The sequence below is a fragment of the Balaenoptera ricei genome, chromosome 12, assembly GCF_028023285.1.
Source record: "Balaenoptera ricei isolate mBalRic1 chromosome 12, mBalRic1.hap2, whole genome shotgun sequence".
Lineage (NCBI taxonomy): Eukaryota > Metazoa > Chordata > Mammalia > Artiodactyla > Balaenopteridae > Balaenoptera > Balaenoptera ricei.
In genome coordinates this window covers 50,851,056-50,869,324 of record NC_082650.1, presented here as the reverse complement: position 1 = coordinate 50,869,324, position 18,269 = coordinate 50,851,056, and the positions used below count along the sequence as shown (strand labels likewise).

The window sequence follows — 18,269 nt, the reverse complement described above, 5'->3', positions numbered from 1 at the left end:
AAGCACATCACACACACTTTACAAGAGCTTTAAACCCTGTTTACGATTAAGTGTTTTACATTCCAGTGAGTAATTTCTTCAAAGATGTAACTCCATCCCACTCCCTCTCCACCTCCACGGCCCCCACTTACCCTGCAGTATTACATGTACTTCCCATCAGAGATAATTCTAAGGCCTGAACAGCCAGTTCATCAGGTGCTGTCATTCCTTTATGAAGATGCCAATTTAGCATAAGTGCCAGCTCTGTGTCTGGTTGGTGGTTTAATACATAACGCAGAGCATCTCCTATTGACAAACGCTTTAAGCCATAGTCACTTGAAATTTTTTTGGCAACTGAAAAACATTAAAACTTTAAACTTATTCCGTTTCACAAATTCATCAGTTAATCTTAGTTTCAGATTCTGGTTAATTGACATCAACAGCAAGCTAATCTTCACATTCCTCAAAGTAATTTCAAAAATTAAAATTGCTACATCTTTTTGAATTAATACTGTTCAAAGGTCGATCATTATTAGCACTTCAGGTATGTGGCTGATGGGTCTGGTTAATGAGCCAACTCTGTGAGGTTTTTCTATAACTAAACCATTTAAGTGTTTTTTTTCCTTCTGCACGAGGTAGCAAAATTTTTCAGAGCTTTATAAGGCATCCTATGTGTACTATTAGTATTTGGTATTATGTCCAAAATAACAATTCAATGCTCCTTGTGTCACTGGATTAAACCATTTCCCTATCTATCCATTTACGGACTCCAGGCTGCAATCAGGATAGCTTACCCTATACAGTTAGGTGGCAGTTAATCCTTAGGAAGTAATTTTTAAAAATTATAATGGCATATCTGACATTTTAATAGTAATTTACAGCTTATGAGGTAATATTTCTTCTGTGACTTTTTTTGATATTTTCAACTATTCCATCAAGTGCGTAGAGTGGGTATTGAAGCTCCAATTTTATAGATGAGAGAACTGCAGCCCACTGAAATGGAATAACTTGTCCAAGGGCACATAGATGTTGCCATTTGTTGAAAGAGGACTCAGGCTTGGCCTCTGCTTCTGCTAAGTGAGACCACAGATAATAGCTTCCAGTTACTGTTAAATGTGGGTGTGCTCTGACAGGGTCTACAGACCCTGCTTCATCACGGTCTGGAGACAGCAGTGTGTAGAGGACACTGAGACTCATCTGGTCCCACAGGGAATACAGGTTAACTGGCCACAATTAGGGCCACCCGGGAGGGACTCCCCTGTGAGGGCCGCAGAAGGCTTCATCTCAGCTTTGCCACAAACGCGAGAGTCACACCTATTATTCTTAAGCTATGAAAACAATTAAGCGTTTACAATTTGACATTTTGTTTAAAGATTAACCTCTATTTCAACAAAAATCGAGGAATCAGATTGTCTAATCTACATTTTACTTTTTGCTGTGGTTGTAGGATCTTGAATGTCAATGTACAGCTTTCTTTGGGAAATATCATTATCTTTGTGAACTTTTAGAACACAGCTATTAAAGACTCTTCATCATGTTAAGACGTTTAAATGGGGAAAACACACTTTTCATCTGAAGAGCTAAAATACAAAACTCCCTTTTATTATTTCTGGTGAAAATTAATCTTTGACCTCATCTCTCCCCTTCATTCTCTATGCCGTCAGTCATTAAGTCCTGTCATTTCCCTTTTAAGTATCTCTGGTATCTGCCCTTTCCCATTTTATTATCGTCGCGACCAGCCACTGTTCATGTGGTTATCATGTCACATGTCATCTTGAAATACCACACTCACCTATTGTTGGACTATTTGCCTTAAAAAAAAAAAGTCTCAAGATATAAAAAATGCAAACATTATAGTTTACCAAATGCCTTTTTCAGTAATGATTAAGATAATGGATTTTCACTCTTTAACTTATTAATACAGTAGATTATATTTATAAAATTTTAAATATAATTTTTATGCTAATAAAATCTTAATATAACTGTTATTTGACTATATTTATAAATAATATTCGTTTGTAATTTCTTTTTTTGTATTATCTTTGTTAGGTTTTGATATCAGGGTCATGCTAATTTAAAAATGAATTTATATTTTTTATACCTTTTTAATTGTATGGACTATATTCTTTACTTAAAAAAAAACTGAAAATAAATTGGTCAGTTTACTTTCTTTTCCCTTGCTCTGGAAAAGCTTATAAAAACACAGGAAGTATCTCTTGAATTTTTAATTCTTTGAAAGTTTGACATAATTTTCCTTCAAAACCATTTGATTCTGGGCTGTTTTGGAGTGGGGCTATATTTTTGAATGCCTTCTCCTCAATGGTTATTGGCCTATTTAGGTGTTCTGTCTCTTTTTGAGTCAGTTTTGATAGTTAGCTTCCTGGAAAAGTGGTCCTGGTCTTCAGGAGATTCTTTTATGCTTAAGGATAGTAAAGGCAAACACACCCTTACCTGTAGTTTTCCCAGATTTTGGAGGCCCCAGAAGTGCAATCCTAATGGGCATAGTAGGCTTAGGTTTGGGTTGGCGGATATATTTGATTGGGTTCTTCATAAATTTTTCTTTAGTTTCCTTACTAGATAAAAAATAAATATACTGACGATGGATTACAGGATGAAGTAGATTCTCTGAATTTTCAACTGGCTTGATTGTCTCTCCTTCACTTAGCTGCAATATATGCACAACTGAATTAATAAGTAAGCTTTATTTTAAACAGCATTTCCCTCAAATACACTTGAAAAAACGAATTTGTAAAATCTTTCTTATAGAACAAGAAAACTAATTATAATCAAATATTGATATTAAAAAACTGTAAAAAGAATGAATTATTTTATACTCATATGGAATAAATGTAGTTTTTCTTAAATGTTTCAGTTTCTGACAATTATAGTTATTCTACTTCCTTTATAATGTGTTTAGCATATACTGAATGTTTCTGCCAAGGAGTGTAAAGGTATTTGGATATATTCATGGGCCAATTTATCTTCACACACAGGTCCATTCCTAAGGTGGCGTAATATACGGAAATGTGTCCTCCCAAAATCATGGTTTGAAGCCCTAACTCTCAAAGTTACTGTATTTGGAGACAGGGCCTTTAAGGAGGTAACTAAGGTTAAATGAGGTTATAAGAATGGGGCTCTAATCTGAGGACTGGTGTCCTTATAAGAAGAGAAAAGAGACACCAGGAGTGCATGAGCACAGAGGAAAAGCACTGAGGACACAGTGAGAAGTGGCCATCTACAAGCCAGGAAGAGAGACCTCACCAGAAAAACCATCCCTGCTGGCACCTTAATCTTGGACTTCCAGCCTCCAGAACAGTGAGAAAATACATTTCTGCTGTTTAAGCTACCCAGTCTGTGGTATTCCATTATGGCAGCATGAGTAGACTAATACAGGTGGGGTCCTGGGTTATATATGGGAGTGTACTGGTAGGCCAAATCCCACTAGCTTCTCTTCTACATTTTTATACAGACGAAATCCCACTCACACAAACATCAAGAGCAGCCACAAAAGGGAAGAATACACCTAAAAGGCAGCCTAAGGTGTCGGTATGGAATGGAGAGGGAGGACTGGTCCCACATCTTTGCATTGGTGATGATGACGACTGGGTAATTAAATGGGTATCTTTTTTATACCATCAGATGGCCAAGCATCAGTCATCCCTGGACTTGACAGAGTAGGTGGGAAACAGTCTGGTAATATTGCTCCTCCCCCAGAACTACACCAGGATAGTTGTCACAGGTCAACGGTGTTGTCAGCATCATCATTCTTGGGCTGAAGTGACATTCATGGCCGGGAGTAAATGTTAGGGATAAGAAGAAACTCAGGGATGGGGTGGGAATGTCTGCTCTATTTCTTATACTTGGTAATAAAAGAAAAGCTGAACATTTAATGATTCCATTTCAGATTCACAAATTAAGTGTGAATTCTTACAATAGTTTCTGCTATTGCCCAAAATATCTAGCATGTATCTTTCTTCTCCATAGGTCAGAATACCCAAGGTGTCATCAAATCAGAAACATCAAGTGGTCAGGTACCCAGAAAGATTCCCAACAGCCCTGAAAAAATGATTTATATGCTTAAACCCTTCCTATGACCATGCACTGATTTCTCCACAAGGCATCTTTATACAATCCTAATTATGTTTGGACATGGGTCCTTAAATAGGGTTCTGACTTTGACTGCTTCTTCCCCTCTCTTGCCCATCTCAAAGAGAAGGTTAGGGTGTAACTATTTTTCAAAAGCTTTCTAGGTGATCCTAATACGTGCTTAACTTTATCTGATTCTCTATGGAGGGAACTGTCATAATGTTTCTATATTTCAGCATGATATTTGAAAAGGTTTCTCTTGACATCCTTACAGTTAAGGTAAAGAAGATATCACAATTAAGTAGAATTGAAACTGATTGTATCAACATCAACCAACAAGGAGGTTTCAAGTAATATGCACATGGCTCCATTTTGGATCCCTTCCTCCAAAATACTTTTTATCAGTGACCAATACACGTTAATAACAACAACAACTTATATTAATTGAGCATTCACAAAAAAACAAGCACTGTTGCAAGCACTTTACAATAATTAACTGATTTAGTAATTGTAACAATATCGTGAGGTAGGGACTATTCTTATTGCCATTGTGCAAATGGGAATGGCTCAGAGTGGTGAAGTAATTTGTTCAAGGTCACTTAGCTAGTAAGTGGTGGTTTTGAATTCAGGCAGTCTGGCTCGAGAGGCCATAGTCTTCTCCACTGTGCTACTTCACCGATGGAAATAAGAAGGTACACTGGTCGAGAGGGCAGGTCACCTTTACGTGACATTCTTTTATTGTCTTTATAGCACTTAATACAACCTGACAAGAACCTATTTGTTTACTTATTTATTGCCTATCCTCCCTCTCCAACCCAACTAGAATATAAGGCCCGTGACAAAGGAACCTTGTCTGTTTTATTAACTGCTCTGTTCTCAGGGACTGACACAGTGGCTGGCATGTTCTTGATTAAGATTTGTTGAAAACCATCCCATATTTGAAGTTACTGAATTCCAGTTACATTAAATGTTTGTCCACACTGCATAAAAATACGGTGCTTAGAAATAAGTTTGTGACGAACATTAAAGGCACATTTTGTATGGTATCTCACACTTTCCAGAGAACTTTATATTCTTGCATTTGATCACATTGGCCTGATGGCAGTATCCTCCCATCTTAAAGGTGAGGAAACAGAATCAAAGAGTTTAAAGGACTTGCCTAAAATTAGATAGCAAATTGTGTCAGAGCTCAGCTCTCTAGATGTCTAGTTTGAAAATATTTCTACTACCATCTTCTGCTACAGAGTTAAAACCAAGTTGGAACTGGATGATTGCTACAGAAATAGACGAAAGAAATAAACCCTTCAACTACTTTCCTACTTCAGAAAGGCGAAACAACCACACATATTTTTATAGCTAGTTAAGAATACTATACAATGCTTACAATTTTTTGAACTTATCCACTGTCTTCTTAGACATACTTAAAAAAAAAAAGAAATAAGAGAAAGAACATGGCTTTCAGATACATTTGCTGACATTACCTTTACAGGGTCCCAGTAGCCAAACGAGCTTATATACTTGTAGGTAAAGCTGAGCATTTTCTGGGCAAGGCGGGATGATATTGGATAACATTTCTCAAAAATGCTTGCACGATTCTCCACCAGCGGTTTCAGTTTCATATTCAATATGTATTGTACAATGTGGGTTTTCCGAGCTCCATTAATGAGAATTACTGGTATCAAAAACTTCTCAAATTCTTCCTAATGAAAAAAAATCATAAAACCAAATATTTTTAGTGGGAAGGAGGCTGGCAGTATTTAGTTACAGCACATGGATGTTGCTAGTAACTGATTACTTCAGTCTAGAGAACAAATATTTTTCAGCTTCCAAGCAACTGCATGTTGGCAGCTAAAACTTTGACCCTATGTGGCTTCCATGTTGTCCTTGATTTATTAACTAGTTTTTATAATTGTAAATGGTGCTGACGAAAGGGAACTAACCCCTAAAAATATACATTTCTTTTGAAATGTTAAAAAGAAACCAAGGCATAAACCAAATCGCTTTTGTTTCATTCTCAAATGTTATTTTTTGAATTATGAAAAATGAAAAAGTAATAACCTGTATTATTTGTAAATTATTCATATCTGCTTCAAATTTTTCTCCCAGTTCACCTCTCAGGCGTTTGAGCGCATCAATTTCCTGCTCTTCATCTTCCTCACTCATCACTTCCTCATCTTTTGGAAATTCATCAAGGATGTTGTCAATATCATCTTCCTCATCTTCAGGTTCTTCCTCGCTCATGTCTTCATCTTTTCTAACAGTCTAAGGAAGAAAATATTCCCTTTTACTATACATAAAATATGGAACAAATGACACTGCTAACTAATCATCTGGGATATTTTGGAATAAGTTGATATTGGTTAGTATGGCATGCAACGTTCATCAACTGATATAGTAAAATTTCAAATATCTGGCACCCAAGAAATTTAATGCCTTCAAGACTCTAACACCACAGTGATCCCATAAATAAATACCTAGACAAGATATTAACTGCTAATATTTAATGCTATAGTTGTCAGAACATTACATGTTTTTCATGGTCTTCAGTAACAATATTTAATGCAACTCAAAGAGTATATAAAACACTCCCTAGCTGTGTTAGCTTGGACAAAACCAGTTTCCTCATCTGTAAAATAGGAATAAGGAAAGTACCTCCCTCACATGGTTGTTGGCAGCGCTAAAATAAGTTAATACATGCAAAGCCCTCAGAAAACTGTCTGGTACATGGTAAGCATGCAAATGATAGCTGTTATTCCTATTATTATGCTGTTATAGTTATTATTGTCATTTTGTATAAAGCACTGTTCTAATAGAATAGTACACGCCCCTGAGGAGGCTGCAGCTTATCTGAGGAAACCAGAATAACACATAAATGATTATTGAAGACCACGACAGGATACTGATACTAAGTGGTGTTGTAGAGGCTCGAAGTGCTACAGTTCAGTTTGCGTAACACTGAACCCTGTCCTACTGATCCTCCTGCACTGCCTCTATGCACGTCGCCCTGAAGTATCCCTTGTCCCAGATGGAGCACTGCCTTCCAGTCGGAAACCTGGGACTTATCTTGACTCCTCGCTCTCCATTATTGCACATCCAGTTTCTAAGAACAGGAATCCTAAATAATACTTAAGACCCTCTCCTCCTTTCTAGTCCTGCTCTACTGTTTGCCCTGTCATTACCTCTTGCCTGCACACTTCTTTTTTTTTTTAAATTTATTTATTTATTTATTTTTAGCTGTTGGGTCTTCGTTTCTGTGCGAGGGCTTTCTCTAGTTGTGGCAAGCGGGGGCCACTCTTCATCGCGGTGCGCGGGCCTCTCACTCTCGCGGCCTCTCTTGTTGCGGAGCACAGGCTCCAGACGCGCAGGCTCAGTAATTGCGGCTCACGGGCCCAGCCGCTCCGCGGCATGTGGGATCCTCCCAGACCAGGGCTCGAACCCGTGTCCCCTGCACTGGCAGGCAGACTCTCAACCACTGCGCCACCAGGGAAGCCCTTGCCTGCACACTTCTGATTAGCTCGCTATTTCCTGATCTTTCTAACTGATTAGACCCTGGTTCCTTTAAAGGCGCCTGGAGCTGGGATTTGGACTTGCAGGTGCCGGGAGGAAGATGAGAGGACAAAGGGCCCTTCCCTGTTCTGTGCCCAGGCTCCTCTTTCCCCCGAAGGAGTTTGGCATTGGAACTATGTTTCTCAGTTCTTATTCTTTTTTATTTGAATTTTGAAGCCATTTGGTTCTCTTACTACTTTTTCCTTTTTCTTATATTTTGACAATTTTTTAGTTTGAGATTTGATTTGCTAACGATCATTGGAGGTATGGTGGGATGAGTCCATACTACGAGCTGCAGACATCTTAGTTTCAGATGAACTTTTGCTCACCTCTCCAGCTCTATTTAATAGCTCTTCCAACTTGTTTGTTAATTTGAAAAATTAAACTATATAAGTTTAACAAGAAACTTTCAATTAATTTAAATGCTATATTGTAGTTTCCATGAACTTTTTTTTGCTCTCTGGTTTTTCATACCATCCGGTTTTTGTTTTATGGATACAAGTTCTTGAATTATTTAAGGCAAATTGGAATTTTTTAAATGTTTAATGTATTTCCTGTATTGTCTATTTGTTTTAGAGTCAATTATTCTGTTTGTTCATCTTGGTTCTTCTTTGTATTGATAATTTCAAATATATGGCTATCCTTGGTTGTCCATTCATTTTTACGAATGAAGGACTAAACTGATTAATTCAGAGCAACTGTAAGCTCTGGGTTTGTGAGCAGGACAGGTTGTATCATGCTTCCATTTAAGATGTGAGGATGAGAAGAGGCAGGCAGCCTGGATCTTGTCCCAGATGATGAAGAGCACCAACCAACATTCTGTGGCACCTAGCATTTTCTACACAGATTATTTAATTACTTTAGAAATTATTTACTTTTTTCTTCATGGGGACAAATGTCACTGTTACATGACGAGCTGGTGGGATCAACCTTAAATAATTTTTCTGCAATTTACCCTCTTGGACTTTCTAGATAATCAAATTATGTGCAAATATTAAATTTTGTTCTTACTTTTCAATATGTATGCTGTTTCTTTTCCTGATCACGTTGCTGTGGCTAGTTCCTTTAAATTTTTTAAAAGGTTAATAGCCTAAAAATCTTCATAGGAGACCATCTGAGAGACCCACAGGTTAATTCTTTTTAGGGAAAAAGGTTTTATTTTTCTGTAAATGGCATTTTGGTCCTCTGGAACAGCGCTGCTTTGTTCCTTATGTCTAGTATCTTTCAGTCCTTATGTTAGGAGATACATGTTCTAAAATTCATGGTCTCAGAGATCTGCCTCCAGTATGAAGGAATAAGTTCATTTAGCCTCTAGCAGATTAATAACCATAAGCCATGGACAACACACACACAAATACACACACATTTTTTTCTCTCTCTCTTGCTCCAGAGGGCTTCTGAAGAGTGAACAAAGGCAGATTTTGTAGAGTAGTCAAAATTTGGAGGACGGGATTGGCTTAGGGTCAGTTCTCTTATTTTGTGCATTTGCTCGGAGGGCAGCCTCCATTAGAGTGGTGGTGGCAGAGAGGGACTAAAACTCTGATAGAAAGCTCTGTCTTTTGTCACCTACAAATTGGCACTTGCCCTCTACCTCTACAAGGATTAAATTATGAGCTGCTGCAGCTGCTGACCTTCAACAGCCCCGGAAAGAAGTTCAGGATGGATCAGAAATGAGGCACTCTGTGCTCTAGAAAAAACTGGCAGAACAGGTCTTCAGATAGTTAGATATTTTCAGGAGATGATTTTATGAGCCCAATTCTTGCATCTCCTCATATCTAGAAAAGTGATAAAATCCTTCACGGCTATTCCTGGCATTCTCCTGCATGTGGCTACGCTACACTTGATAAAAGGGAACCAGGCACCAGAGAAAGAGCTAGTGTACAGGACGAGGGCAAAGATTCTGGAGCTAGGGGTAAGAGTAGAAGCAAGGCCTCCAAGGAATTGGGAGATATGCATTGTAAATCTGTATGAAGCCACTGGTTTATAGAATATTCTTCAGTCACATTTGGAGACTAAAATTCCATATGATGGCGACATTTTCCTATAAAATTAATGGAAGTAGTCACCTTGAGACTTTGAAGTGATTTCTAATGTTAAAAGTGTTATATTTGTTGCTAAAAAGTCAGACAGTAAAGGCAATAATGTTAAGGCTGAGAAGACAAACCTGGGAAGGGCTTTATCTGCATATGGTTCCCTAACTGCTTGGGAAAAAGGTGAGTCAAGAAGCTGCATATTTCTGTACAGAGAGGCAAATGATGAGAAGACCCCTGGTTCTGTGCATGAAAGCAAGCTCCAAGGTCTATGTGGAGTCAGGATGGATTCAACTCAGGTTGTCACATTAACTGATTATAACAGTTGCACTAAGTGATACTTGAGATGCTGCACTGTGTTTAGTCTTTCCTTGTCTGAGGCAGTAGCAGTACATATAAAATTCCCATCAAAAAAGTTAAAAAAAATACACAGTTTTAATCTCAGAAAATCTCATTAAAAATCTCAGGAACTCTCATAAAAAATCTCAGGAATTGTCTTCCAAAAGTCAGTTTGTATAAATTAATTGTGGGAGATACATAGCCAATTTTTATAAAAGATTAAGTCTCAGAAGAGCTAACTTACAAAATCTTACTTTGTTTATAAGATAGAATATTTCATCTGAGTTGCTTGGCTGTAGCATTTGGGTCAGCTAGGTCAACTGGGGACTAGCTCCTCTCTAAACAAAACAAAATTCATGATCTTCAAGGTTTATCTTTTCAAAAAATCAGCAGATGGAAAAGAGGAGCTGCATTGAACATCCTGCACAGTATGTGACTCTGAGCGTCTACAGGCTCTGCCCCATTCTGTTCTTTATCTCAAGGTAATCTATATTTTAGCTCCAGCACAACTTCACAGGCTCTCTGTCTAGACCTTATTCCCAAGCTCCCAGCCTATCTCCCTGTAGCATGAGCTGAAGTGTGAAAAGCACAAATGAAAATCCACAAGAAGCATAGTTTAATGTAGTATTATTATATTTTGTATTAGATTATTTAAACATCTTATTTAAACATCTTGGTTTTCTTTCTTTTAAAAATGTTCATTTTTCTGATTATACAAGTAATAAAAGTTCATTGTAAACACTTATAGAATACCAAAAAGTGTAAAGAAAATAAAAATGATATATAATCTCCAAACATACATAAACTATATTTCCATCAAGACTTCTATGCATCTTTTTGATGCTCAACATCACTAATTATTAGAGAAATGCAAATCAAAACTACAATGAGGTATCACTTCACACGGGTCATAATGGCCATTTTCAAAAAGTCTACGAACAATAAATACTGGAGAGTGTGTGGAGAAAAGGGAACCCTCCTACACTGTTGGTGGGAGTGTAAATTGATTCAACCACTATGGGGGACAGCATGGCCCTTAAAAACACTAAAAATAGAGCTACCTTATAATCCAGCAATCCCACTCCAGGGCATATTTCTGGAGAAAACCATAATTTGAAAAGATACATGCACCCTAATGTTCACTGCAGCACTATTTACAATAGCCAAGACATGAAAGCAACCTAAATGCCCATCAACAGATGAATGGATAAAGAAGATGCAATACATATATATTAAATAGAATATTACTCAGCCATAAAAAGGAATGAAATTGAGTTATCTGTAGTGAGGTGGATGGACCTAGAGTCTCTCATACAGAGTGAAGTAAGTCAGAAAGAGAAAAACAAATACCGTATGCTAACACATATATATGGAATCTAAAAAACAAAAAAAAAAGGTTCTGAAGAACCTAGAGGCAGGACAGGAATAAAGATGCAGATGTAGAGAATGGACTTGAGGACACGGGGAGGGGGAAGGGTAAGCTGAGATGAAGTGAGAGAGTGGCATTGACATATATACACTACCAAATGTAAAATAGATAGCTAGTGGGAAGCAGCCACATAGCACAGGGAGATCAGCTCGGTGCTCTGTGACCACCTAGAGGGGTGGGATAGGGAGGGTGGGAGGGAGACGCAAGAGGGAAGGGATATGGGGATATATGTATACGTATAGCTGATTCACTTTGTTATATAGCAGCAACTAACACAACAACGTAAAGCAATTGTACTCCAATAAAGACGTTTAAAAAAAAAAAGAAAAAAAGAGAATAGCAGAAAAACAAAAACAACAAAAAACAAAACAAAACAAAACAAAAAAGGAACGAAATTGGGTCATTTGTAGAGATGTGGATGGACCTAGAGATTATCATACTAAGTGAAGTAAATCAGGCAGCGAAAGACAAATATCATATGATATCACTTATATGTGGAATCTAAAAAAAAATACAAATGAACTTCTTTACAAAACAGACACAGACTCACAGATTTAGAAAACAAACTTATGGTTACCAAAGGAGAAAGGTGCAGGGGAGGGATAAATTAGGAGGTTGGGATTAACAGATATACACTGCTATATATAAAATAGATAATCAACAAGGACCTACTGTATAGCACAGGGAACTCTACTCAATACTCTGTAATAACCTATATGGGAAAAGAATGTGAAAAAGAATGGATATATGTATATGTATAACAATCACTTTGCTGTACACCCGAAACTAATATAACATTGTAAATCAACTATACTCCAACGTAAAATAAAAATTAAAAAAAGACTTCTATGCATCTTTTTATTTTACATTGCTGAGATTTTATATATGTGTAAAACATATATGTTTTAAATATGTGTGTGTCCTTTTTTTTTTGAAATAAGCAATTTTATTTACTTACCTCCCCTCCTTTCCTTTTTTGCTCTCTCTCTATTATAAGTTCAGCCCTTCTTTTAGAAATCATGTCATCCTGTTAAAGAAAGAGACATTAAAAAATATTAATGGATAATAATAAAATTACTTTTTTAAAAAAAATTTATTTATTTAGTTTTGGCTGCGTTGGGTCTTCGTTGCTGCATGCAGGCTTTCTCTAGTTGCGGCGAGCTACTCTTTGTTGCAGTGCATGGGCTTCTCATTGCGGTGGCTTCTCTTGTTGCGGACCATGGTCTCTAGGTGCACTGGCTCAGTAGTTGTGGCGCACGGGCTTAGTTGCTCTGTTGCATGTGGGATCTTCCTGGACCAGGGCTCAAACCCATGTCCCCTGCATTAGCTGGCAGATTCCCAACCACTGCGCCACCAGGGAAGCCCTAAAATTCCTTTCTATATATTAATTTTTTTTTCCCCAAAGGGGAATAATATTTGGGCAGAAGGATACTTTCCAGAAAAGCATGTGATAGTGGTAATTATGTCACTTACATCTTTGGACCTCTGGACCTCTTAATCAGCTACTTCCCTCCAGAGGGATAAATGGTACTTGAGATCAGTCACTTTTTCTATAAACTTTAGAATTCCTTTTCAAAATGTATTACTTATTTGTTTCCTCTGGTGGAGAGGTGGATTTTGTACATGGAGAAACAGGGAAATACTTGGAGGCTATTTGCTGAAAATGTTTGATAATCTTTCATCATATTATTAAGATGTAATTGCCTAAAGAATCCATGTGAGAAAAGCACATGTACTTTGGATGCATTCACACATATGGTGTATGGGTAGTCCTCCAGTCTTTCTAGGGGTCTCTAAATCTAATGCAATGAATGGGTCCTTTGATATGACCTTAAGGTTTGCATGAAAACTAACCAGCACCCCTTGGGTTTGGGGGCTCATTGGCTCAGGACTCTTGAAACTGGAGTCCCCTAAAATACTGGGAGATCAGAGAAGTGCCTTAAAGACATGCCCCGGGGGCTCCGGTCTAGACCAGCGGGACTGTGCTCCTTTTATCTGACAATTACTGAGTATACATTTCAGATAATTTATGTTTTGTTGACATTCAAGAAATATTTGTAGATAGAATTCTAAAACTGAATGGAATCAAATTAATATAGTTCATGAGCCCCAGAGAGATTCTGTAGCTTTTCAGAGGGTAAGAGTTATAAAAACTCTTATTATTTCCTTTTTTAAAACCAGAGTTTTACCATAGGTGCTTTAACTGTAGAGTTATGAAAATACAGTCTCCTTTGTGTTTTCATAACATATAAGGAAACCACTGTATATACCAAAAAGAAATGCAAAGTATGTATAATAAAGCACACACATATTATGAGTCTGTTTTTCCTCTGATCCTTTCACTCAAATAAGTAGTGGTCAGTGAAGTTTAACTAATTATTGCATGTCTGCCAGATGCCATCACTGTTCTGAGCACTGCACATGTATATTCTTTCATTTTCTGCTCAAAATATACTGCAAGGCGGACAGCATTATCCCACTTTATAGATGAGTTAATAAAGTCAGAAGGTTTAATTCACATAGTATAACACAGCTAGTGTGAGGATGGAGTAAGAAACTCCCAGATAAGGGTATGAAAAAGCACATTGTATGATGGAGCTGTAAGGAGGGTTTGTATTTGTTCCAACTGAGAAATAAAGTTAGAAAGAGGGTTTGGAACAGGATTGGGAGGGCTTTAAATGCCAGACTGAGGAGTTCAGATCTTAACAGAGTGACTTGACCAAAACAGAGTTTTAGGAAGATCAGGTGGCCCGAAGGATGGCCTGGAGGGCCCAGATATGAAGTCTGGTAGGACAATTAGGAGGTCATCGTAGGAGTGCTGGGTGTGAGTTGAAAAGAATCTGAACCAGGGCGGAGTTGTGGGTATGAGAAGAAAGGAGCAAATCTGCTCTTTCCTGTTCCATATCCCTAAAATCCTCAGGGCATGTGATGTCTAGGCTGGGGCTTGATTGCTTTAGAGCTGCTCTGTCCAGTATGGCAGCTACAAGTCACTTGCAGCTCTATTAAAATTAAATAAAATTAAACATTTGATTTCTCAGCCTCACCAACTAAATACATTTCTACTGCTTAATAGCCACATGTGTGGCTAGTGGCTGCTGTATTGGACAGTGAAGATACAGAACATTTCCATCAGCACAGAGAGTTCTCTGAGAACACTGGTCTAGAGGTGCCAGATCCCACAAGGAGGTAACATGCAACTGTGCTTTGGTATGCCCTCTTCTTTCTTTTCCATTCTCATGTTTATAGAGCCTCTTGCCTGGCAGACACTTTGGCCCATTTTCTTCAGAGAGTAGCAGCAGAAAAGGGAAGGATATCATGTAGAATGGTGTGAAGCTTGGTGTCTTGCCACACCTCTCTCCTGACTTCCACAGTTCTTGGATGGCTGAGAGATTGGCTTTGATTTTGTGTGGGACAGGGATGGCCTGGGACATGTAATCTTAGTGTGGTGGAGCAAAGGGATGGATGGCAATGTCCTTAGAGGGATTTCCTCTGGCAAGATGAAAAGAAGAAAAGAACTTGACAACTGTGTCTGAGCAGTGACAGAGGAACTTCATGGTTTTAACACTTTGTTTATAATTTAATAAGTATCGAGTTGTGATAATGTATTCAGTAATTTAAGTCACAGTACCTCAAAATTGGAATTAACTGATTAGCTCTCTGACACTAAAGAGAGCTTTCTTCCATACTCTCCCTGCCAAATGTCCACTCAGTCTATGCTTATCTATTGCCACGTAGCTCACTGCCTTCAGCCTTTGTTCTTTTTGGAAAGTCTTACTAATAATGAAATACATCTCCCTGTACCTTCCTCCTACCAATGGTGCTTCTTTCCCCTGTGGCCACATGGAACAACGACATACTCTCTTCAGTATCAAAGACCGTCACATAATTTAACACTGTTCTCATGTCCCATCTTGGTCTTCCTAGTTCCAGATTTGAAAGCCCTATTCTTTCTACTCAACCCAGATCTATAAATGTGTCCTTTCAAGACATGTCATACATATGGAATGAATCATAGAGTATGTACTATTTTCTTTGCCTGGCTTCATTTACTCAGTATAATGATTTTGGTAGTCATCCATATTGTAGGGGGTATCAATAGTTCATTCATTAAAAATACTGAATACTACTCCATTATATGAATACACTATTTATTTATTTATTATTTTTCCAGCTTTATAAAATTGTAAGATATTTAAAGTATATGTCATGAAGATTTGATATGTATACATTGTGAAAGGACTTCTCCCATTTAGTTAATTAACACATCCGTCACCTCACATATTTATCTTGTGTGTGTGACAACATTTAAGTTCTACTCTCTTGCCAAATTTCAATTATACAGTAGTACAGTATTACCAACTATAGTCATCATGTCATACATTAGCTCCTTAGGTCTTATTCATCTTATAGCTGAACTTTTGTACCATTTTATCAACTTCTCCCCATTTCCCACACCTCCCAGCCCATGACAACCACTTTTCTACTCTGTTTCTATGAGTTTGATTTGTTTTTAGATTCCACATACAAGTGATGCCATGCAGTATTTGTCTTTCTCTGCCTGGCTTATTTAACTTAGCATAATGCCCTCAAGGTCCATCCATGTTGTTGCAAATGTCAGGATTTCCTTCTTTCCCATGGCTGAACAACATTCCATTGTGTGTGTGTGTGTGTGTGTGTGTGTACATACACACACCACATCTTCTTTATCCATTCATCTGTTGGCAGACACAGGTTGTTTCCACACCTTGGCTATTGTGAATAATGCTGCTATGAACATGGGAGGAGAGATATCTCTTTGAGATAATGACTTTTGTTTCCTTTGGATATATATACCCAGAAGTGGGATTCCTGGATCATATGGTAATTCTATTTTTTAATTACTTGTGGAACCTCCATACTGATTTCCATAGTGGCTGTACTAGTTGACATTCCTACCAACAGTGCACAAGCGCTCCTTTTTCTCCACATCCTCACCAGCGTTTATTTCTTGTCTTTTCAATTTTAGATACCCTAACAGGTGTGAGAGGTGATATCTCATTGTGGTTTTGATTTGTATTTATCTGATGATTAGTGATGTTGAGCACCTTTTCATGTACCTGTTGGTCATTTGTATGCCTTCTTTGAAAGAGTATCTATTCAGTTCATCTGCCCATTTTAAAAAATTGGATTTTTTTTTTTTGATACTGGGTTGTATGAGTTCTTTATATATTTTGGATTTTAATCCCTTATCAGATATATGATTTACAAATACTTTTTCCCATTCCCTAGACTGCCTTTTTATCTTGTTGATGGTTTCTTTTGCTGGGCAGAAAATTTTTTAGTTTGATGTAGTCCCGCTTATTTATTTTTGCTTTTGGTGTCAAATCAAAAAAAAAAAATCATTGCAAGATTGATGTCAAGGAGCTTATCCCCTTTTCTTATAGGAGTTTTAGGGTTTCAGGGCTTGTGTTTCAAGTCTTTGATCCATTTTGAGTACACTTTTGTGTATGGTGTAAGATAGGTGTTCAGTTTTATTCTTCTGCAGGAGGCTATATAGCTTTCCCAACACCATTTATTGAAGAAACTATCTTTTCCCCATTGTACATCCTTGGCTAGTTTGTCATAAATTAACTGACAATATATGCATGGGATTATTTCTGTGCTTTCTATTCTGTTAAACTGATTTATGTGTCTACAGTCTGCTATTGTACTGAATTTTTCAGTTCGGTTATTGTATTGTTCAGCTCTGTGACTTCTGTTTGGTACTTTCTTATATTTTCTATCTCTTGAAAATTTCACTTTGTTTATGCATTGTTCTCCTGATGTTGGTGAGCATCCTTATGACCATTAGTTTAAACTCTTTATCAGATAAATCACTTATCTTTGTTTCAGTAAGGTGTGTTTCTGGCATTTTATCTTGTTCCTCCGTTTGGAACATATTCCTCTGTTTTTTCATTTTCTTTGACTCTATGTGTTGGTCTCTGCCCATTAGATAAAATAGCCACCTCTCCCTGTCTTGACAGAGTGGTCTTGTGTGGAAGATGAACACAGCTCAGGCTGGCCCCAGCTCTTGGCCATCTCTTAAGCCTTTGTACTTGTTTAAGCCACTTTCTTGTTTTTAGTGGCTCCCAGTAGTTGAGGGTGTGCCATGACCTATCAGTGTCCCGAATGGGAGGATCACAGTCAGCATAGGCTGATTGGAAGCTAGACACTCAAGCAGCAGCTGTTTTGATGTAGGTGATGTGGGTATTTTCTCATTTGTCCAATGTGTAGGAGTCACTCAGCTAATTTCTGGATTTCTTTCAGAGTGGATTGAGTTCAGGAGGCTCCTATGTTGCCACCTTGGGCTGGAAGCCAAGGGACCCTCTCTGGATATTTACCACATTTTGTTTATCCATTCATCAGTTGATGGACATTGAGCTGTTTCTACGTTTTGGCTGTTATGAATAATGCTGTGTGAACTTTCACATACTAATTTTTACATGGACATGTTTTCATTTCTGTTAGATAGGTTCCTAGGAGTGAAATTGCTAGGTTCTCTATGACACTTTTGAACATTTTATGGAAATTTCTCAGACTACAGTTTAAGAAAAGATGTTGTAAGCTAATACCTGGATTTGTTGTACTACAGGCTAAAATGGCCTTGATGGATGGTGTCACCATTCCAGGAGCTAGTGAAAAAGTCAATGAAAATTTTAATTCTTTGTGTTTCAAGGTCTGCTCCACTTGCTGCCTCTTCAACTGTGCTCCCGTGTCTGGTATACGGATACTTTGGTGCTACCACTATCTTTAATTTTACTTGCCTTGGAGTGAGAAACATTAACATGTAGATAATCATAAAGCCCTCAAATAATTCTTAACTCTTTAATTATAAATTGTCT

At 37.7% G+C, this 18,269-nt stretch overlaps 1 protein-coding gene across 1 annotated transcript in view; it reads right to left on the bottom strand.

The window, feature by feature from the left end:
- Nucleotides 1–18,269, bottom strand: part of AK9 (adenylate kinase 9) — a 119,211-nt gene that overhangs the window by 11,982 nt on the left and 88,960 nt on the right. The window contains exons 28-32 of the mRNA XM_059941422.1: nucleotides 12,368–12,436; nucleotides 6,124–6,327; nucleotides 5,547–5,765; nucleotides 2,431–2,644; nucleotides 132–333 (exon numbers count right to left, since the gene is read on the bottom strand). Of these exons, the coding sequence (XP_059797405.1) occupies nucleotides 132–333; nucleotides 2,431–2,644; nucleotides 5,547–5,765; nucleotides 6,124–6,327; nucleotides 12,368–12,436 (908 nt within the window). The remainder of the gene's footprint in view (nucleotides 1–131; nucleotides 334–2,430; nucleotides 2,645–5,546; nucleotides 5,766–6,123; nucleotides 6,328–12,367; nucleotides 12,437–18,269) is intronic.